At 58.5% G+C, this 6,637-nt stretch overlaps 1 protein-coding gene across 2 annotated transcripts in view; it reads right to left on the reverse strand.

Moving 5' to 3' along the window:
* The window catches only part of ABCA3 (ATP binding cassette subfamily A member 3), a 29,624-nt gene that overhangs the window by 12,401 nt on the left and 10,586 nt on the right, over positions 1-6,637 (reverse strand). For both annotated transcript variants that reach the window (XM_017745735.1, XM_017745734.1), the window contains exons 9-16: positions 6,056-6,229; positions 5,274-5,455; positions 3,964-4,110; positions 3,508-3,637; positions 2,612-2,766; positions 1,703-1,858; positions 1,189-1,399; positions 754-904 (exon numbers count right to left, since the gene is read on the reverse strand). In XM_017745735.1, the coding sequence (XP_017601224.1) occupies positions 754-904; positions 1,189-1,399; positions 1,703-1,858; positions 2,612-2,766; positions 3,508-3,637; positions 3,964-4,110; positions 5,274-5,455; positions 6,056-6,229 (1,306 nt within the window). The remainder of the gene's footprint in view (positions 1-753; positions 905-1,188; positions 1,400-1,702; positions 1,859-2,611; positions 2,767-3,507; positions 3,638-3,963; positions 4,111-5,273; positions 5,456-6,055; positions 6,230-6,637) is intronic.

Below are 6,637 nucleotides of genomic sequence, written 5' to 3' on the forward strand. Positions count from 1 at the left end.
GAATGGTTTGGGCTGAAAGGGACCTTAAAGCTCATCTTGTTCCCCCCCCTGCCATGGGCAGGGACACCTCCCACTAGCCCAGGCTGCTCCAAGCCCCAATGTCCAACCTGGCCTTGGACACTGCCAGGGATCCAGGGGCAGCCACAGCTGCTCTGGGCACCCTGTGCCAAGGCCTCCCCACCCTCCCAGGGAACAATTCCTTCTCAATATCCCATCCAGCCCTGCCCTCTGGCACTGGGAAGCCATTCCCTGTGTCCTGTCCCTCCATGCCTTGTCCCCAGTCCCTCTGCAGCTCTCCTGGAGCCCCTTTAGGCCCTGCAAGGGGCTCTGAGGTGTCCCTGGAACCTTCTCCTCTCCAGGTGAACACCCCCAGCTCTCCCAGCCTGGCTCCAGAGCAGAGGGGTTCCAGCCCTTGGACCATCTTTGTAGCCTCCCTGCACTTGTTCCAGCAGCTCCACGTCCTCCTGCTGGCGCCTCCAGACCGGGAGGCAGCACTGCAGGAGGGGTCTCACGAGAACAGAGCAGATGGGGACAATCAGCTCTGTCACCCTTCTGGGTCCATAGATTTGATTTCAGAGCCAGAACATTCTGCCTCATTTGTGCCACCCTCCGCACCACAGGAGGAACTGAAGCCCATTTTCCATGAGCAGCGCTGATGCAGGGAGCAGCTCCCCTTTCCAGCAAGCCTGTGAGACAGTGTGTGACGACAAAGGGATCCCCCCAGGGCGGGGCAGCAGGGGACAACGCCATTACCTGTGTGTGCTCTCCTTGGGCAGGATGAAGGACAGCTCTGCCCCGGCATTGCTCTCCATGGTGGCGTTGGGCACATACTGGCAGATGAGGCGGGAGATCTCCCCCAGGTTGCAGTAGGGCTCCTTCACCATCACCATGTGATGCCCTGCCCCTGGGGGGAGCCACGAGAGAAGGGAGAGGAGGGTCAGTCCCAGCCCAGCCTGGCCTGGGGAGGGGGCTGGAGCAGAGAGGGATGCTCAGGCACCGCTCTCCGCCGGACACGGACACGATGAAAGAGCAAATGTGGGGACGGGCCTCAGGAGAGGCTGAACAGCAGGATGGGGAGCAACCAGACATGAGACAAGGAGCAATGGATCCCCTTCCTGCTCTCTATCCCCCTCCTGCTCCTCCCTGGCCAGGAGAAGACGTGGAGCACAGCTGCTGCTGCTCCCGTACCGTATTTGCGCTTGAGGAAGAGCGAGGAGCCGCAGCACTGCAGCTCGCCCTTGGCCATGATGGCTATGCGGTCCCCCAGCAGGTCTGCCTCGTCCATGAAGTGAGTGGTCAGCAGGATGGTTCTGTTGCTCCTCTGCTGCTGCAGGAGATCCCACGTGGCTCTGCGAGAGGCTGGGTCCATCCCCGACGTCGGCTCATCCAGCATCACCACCTGCACACAGGAGATGGGTGCAGGTCAGAAAGGGCTGGCAGAGGCCCAGCAGCACAGGAGGGGACAACCTCAGGGCCCAGAGGGAGCCTTGGCCTCACAGCAATGATCTTGGGGAGCAGCTGCCAGACAGCAGAGCCTCAAGGCATGGCCCTCACAGTTGTCCCCTTCATGGGTGTCCTCCTGCCCGTTCCCTGCTGTCCTTGCTTCTCCCACTGGCTCACCACAGATGAGGAACAGCCTCAGAGCCACCCCAAGGACCTGCACTGGCCCCAGGTACGAGGTGAGCCCACCAAAGCCACCTGCCTTGGAGTCCCCGATGAGGGCGATGCCGATGGACAGCTTGCGCTTCATGCCCCCGGAGAGAGCCTTGGTCAGGGAGCGGCGCTTGTCCTCCAGGTTGAGGATCCTCAGGATGTGGTTGATCTCCTCAGGACACTTGGAGGGTGGGTATCCCTTCAGCTGCCAGACAGGGGGAAGGGAGGGATGAGCCCACCTGCAGGGCTGCCAAACCCCACCACGCTCCCTCTTCCACACACAGACAGGAGAGTGGGGAAGCAGAGATGGACTCCTGCCCAACCCTGCAGCTGTGCCCAGCCCCAGCACAGCTGGCAGGGGTGGTTCCATGGAGTGGTGCTGTCTGAGACCCTGCACTCCTCCACCAGCCTGCAGATGAGGTGGGAAGAGGATGCAAGGGCTGTTCTTCTTATCATGGGAATGGTTTGGGTTGGAAGGGACCTTACGGATCATCTAGGCCAACTGTCCTGCCATGGGCAGGGACACCTTCCACTAGCCCAGGCTGCCCCGTCCAACCTGGCCTGGGACACTGCCAGGGATCCAGGGGCAGCCACAGCTGCTCTGGGCACCCTGTGCCAGGGCCTGCCCACCCTCCCAGGGAACAATTCCTTCTCAATATCCCGTCTAACCCTGCCGTCTCTCAGTGCGCCCTGTTGTCTTGTCATTCCAGGCCCTTGTCCCCAATCCCTCTCCAGCTCTCCTGGAGCCCCTTTAGGCCTTGGAAGGGGCTCTGAGCTCTCCCTGGAGCCTTCTCCTCTCCAGGTGAACACCCCCAGCTCTCCCAGCCTGGCTGCAGAGCAGAGGGGCTTCACCCTCTGATCATTTTTGGACCCACCTGATAGATCTCACTACACTTCCCCACCTTCAGGAGCCCAGGTGCCTCCCCCAGGGCTGCCCCCTGCGCAGTGCCAGGCTCACCCCTGCATAGAAGTGGAGGTGCTCTTCCACAGTCATGTTGTCAAAGAGGACGTCGTGCTGGGGACACAGCCCCAGGCTGCGGCGGATCAGGACCATGTCCTGGGAGATCTCGTAGCCATTGATGTAGGCCTGGCCGCCCGTCGGGGAGTGCAGCCCTGTGGGGAGCGGGACACAGAGCCTCAGGGTGACCCCAGTGGCAAAGAGCCAGTGGAAAGGTGGAAGGTCCTGATGAGCATCCCCCCCCCCTCCCACCAGCTTTCTGCCAAAAAAGCAGAGCAAGTCTGTCTCCTGCTCAGGCCAGGGTACAACAGCTTCCTCCTGCCCACAGGGTGGGCTGCAGGGCACCCACAGGTGGGAACTGGGCCTACCAGTGCAGAAAGGAGAGGAACAAGCAGGTCAAACATGGTTCTGAGCTGTGCAGAGAGCCAGTCACGGCCCGGACAGAGCTCCAGGAAGGTCCCGTGAGCCCCCTGAGTTGCCAGGAGCAGCTCAGAGCAATAGAGAACAGGGAAGGACCATCAAAGGCCACTGTGTCCAAAACAGGTATCGTGGAGCTCAGCAGCTCAAGAATGACAAACACCTGTTCTACCTTATCTGCCTTATCACAGCAAAGCCTACAGAGAGCAATCCTACAGCAGGTCCAGTCTCTTTTCAGGGCTCTCCAGCACAAAACCTGGCTGTCATTTCACCCACTGGCTGATCCCATTCTTGTGGAGGCCCGAGCAGGGACCCTCCATGCTCTTTCCATCTCCCTCTCACACTACCCTGGCACCCCTGACCAACAGCTCAGCAAACTGAGCTCCAAGGAAGATCAAAAACCCTGCCCACCCTCAGAGACAGGGTCTGGCTCTTCTTTGAGGGTCAAGTCATCAGTCCCTGCAGCAGGATGCTCCTACCTGTGAGCATGGACAGGGTGGTGGTCTTCCCAGCACCATTGTGTCCCAACAGGACGGTGATCTGCCCTTCGTACATGTTCACTGTCAGGTCCTTCACTGCCTCTTTTGTCTTGTTTCCCACTTTGAAGACCTGTGGAGATCACGTCCATGAGCTGGTGCTGCACTTCAGGCAAGTGCCTCAGCTCCATGCAGCAGGCAAAGCCCGGGATGCTCACGGGGCGTTAGCAGTAGACAACAGGTCTAATTCAGGGTAAATTCAGATGTCAACCAGTTAAATACAGATGTCACTGCACCTCTAAGTACCCAGCACTTCATCCCACCACAAAATGCAGCCAGCTCTGGGGAAGAGCCATACCCAGCCCTAGGGCAGCACGAGGATACAGAAGCTGCCTGCAGGCAACGAGTTTTACAAAACCAACACTGTGGTGTGTTTGTGCCCTGCTGGGCAGTCAGTACCTTGGAAAGGTGCTTTATTTTGATGCCTGACACGAGGTCAGCTGGTTCCTCCTCAATGTACTGACTCTTCAGGGCTTTCTCGGGGTCCTCCTCCTCCTCTTTCTCTTTCCCCACAACAGTCCTGGGCCGCCCGCACCAGTACGAGGGCTGATGGAGGAAGGGAGAGACAGAAGTCAGGCACAGGCAGAGCCCATCTCTTTTTCCCAGCCTTGGCCACCCTCCTCCTCCCACAGACGCCTCCCAAGGATCTCCCAGACCACTCTCCTTGGCCTGGGAATTGCCAACCAGCACATCTTCAGCAGGCAGGGCTGACGTGATGGAACAGCTCCTCCTGCCCTCCTGCCTTCCCCCATTTCTCCCTTGCAGCAGGACTGCCTGTGGTTACACAGCAGCTTCTCCCCATCTTCATCTCCATGGAAAAAATTTCACTGAGAAAAAAAACCACACAAGCAGAAGCTCATCCCGCCCAGGAGAGCCCATGGATGACCACTCCCTCCAAAACCCCTGACAAACACTAATTACAGCCTGGGGTCCAGCTGCTGCAGTTACAGCCCCTTTTTTTGGCCTGGCCCTCTAGGAATGAAACTAAGTGTTTGGGACCTTAAATCCCCATGGGAATAACAATTCAACAACTCCAGGATGCAAATTCAGCTTTTGTCAATGGCTGCATCTCTGCTTCCCTGGTCTGACTGCAAGGAGTGAGATGCCGGAGTGAAACCACCCCGGGATGAGGAATTTGGAAGGGAGAAGGAAAAACCTCTCTATCAAATAACAAAGGATCCATCTCCAGTATCAAATAGAACATATCCTCTCTGCAGCCATGGAGCCACAGTGCCCACTGCAGCTGCAGCTGCTGATGGTGATGCCAAGTGTTTGGCTTGGCAGAGCGAGGGCGGCTCAGCTGACGGGGTGACAGTTGTCACCCACCCCTGGCACGTGGCGGCTGGCAGTGGGACACAGGCCACCCATGCCCGCCTGCATGGCAGCACTCGGGGGTGTCAAATAGCTGGATCTGATTGCTCACACCTGGGGTTTCTCTCCAATGCCTTTGCTTGGGCCTGGAGACATTAAACAACACCCTGCACGCCAGAAGTGCTGGGAGAGAGATTTAAAGCCAAGACGACCTTCATCCACAGTAAAAACCTACAGCTGCATCAGCCTTTAGTGAGGACATGCTGCACACCCCGTGGTTTTGGAGGCCAGATGGTGCCACCCTTGCCCATCAGACTGGCCTGCTGCACAGCACAGAAGTGGTGACTGTCCCCAGTGATGCCCCTCAAGCCCAGGGAAGGGGTGCAAGCAGTGCTCACCGTGAGGAAGAAGTACCAGGGCTGTGGCACACCGTACTCCCCGGGGAACACAGCCTCCACATACCAGGCCACCACGCCATAGAGCACCGAGTCCAGGAGCAGCATCCCCAGCACCTGGGCCAAGGTGAAGTTGTCATCCACGCTGATGGGCTTCATGAGGTCCCTCCACTGGATGCCAGTCCCTGCAAGGCACACGGGGCACTGCTACCTCTGCATCCCCAGGAGGACCAGCTTCTCCAGGACTGGCAGAGAGCAGCCCCTCTGCCATCTCACTGCTCTGTAACCAGGAGCACCTGCACAGCTCTAGGATCCCTCTGCAGATGGAGGGAAAAGAGGCACTGACACCTCGAGGCTCCCCACCCCACCATGCTCCTTCCATGCCATCCTCTGCCACTGCCTGGGAAGAAATGATCCCTTCTCCAGCATCCCCCCTCCATCACTACAGCCACTGATCTACTGCCAGCACTGAGTAAATGCACAGCTCTGCTGGAAGCAACAGCAGACTGCTTAAATTGAAGAAATTAAAGGAAGAAGGAAATGCAATGGTTCCCATCCATTAGAACAGAATTCCTTTGGTAATTAGAGTGAGGATGGCATTCTGCACAGCCCAGGGGCACGGGCACAAGTTTGGAGAGCCCTGCTATGGGAGCAATCAGCTCTACTTCGAAGCAGGAAAGTGCTTCTCCCTGCTGTCTTTCCACCAAGCCAGCCCCACCCCACCACAAACTCAGGCTGACAGGAAGGGGATGCTCCTCTCCCCAGGAACAGACGGCCCTACTCACCTTTCCCTTCAAACATGCCGATGAGCTGCGCCCCCATGGCCATGGCCACGTTGGAGATGAGGCAGGATGCCAGCTTCTGGCTGTGGGACATCAGGTCGTAGCGGGGCGAGATGAAGAAGTAGGGGATGTAGGAGAAGAAGTAGAGGAAGCCGCCAGCGGCAGCTGCGACGTTTGCTGCCAGGGCAGGGAAAAGTGAGAGGGAAAACGTCACGGTGATGCCACCCAGCATTCCTCACCAGCTTCCCATCCAGGGACGTGCCAGATTTGTGCACAAAGCATGGTTATGTGGGGGCAGGACAAGGACATGCCCACATCCCACAGCAAGGCAGGAGCCTGACCCCAACCCCATGGTGGGCAGCTGCAGAAGCCCCCTGTCCATGCCAGAGCAGAGTCTGGGGCCAAGCCAGCCAGATGAGGCCCTAAGACATGAGCTTATCATACACCAGGGCATGGTCTGGGTTGGAAGGGACATTAAAGACCACCTTCTCCCACCCCCTGCCATGGGCAGGGACACCTTCCACTATCCCAGGCTGCTCCAAGCCTCATCCAACCTGGCCTTGGACACTGCCAGGGATCCAGGGG

The sequence above is a fragment of the Corvus brachyrhynchos genome, unplaced genomic scaffold (genome assembly GCF_000691975.1).
Source record: "Corvus brachyrhynchos isolate BGI_N302 unplaced genomic scaffold, ASM69197v1 scaffold369, whole genome shotgun sequence".
In the NCBI taxonomy this organism is placed as follows: Eukaryota; Metazoa; Chordata; class Aves; order Passeriformes; family Corvidae; genus Corvus; species Corvus brachyrhynchos.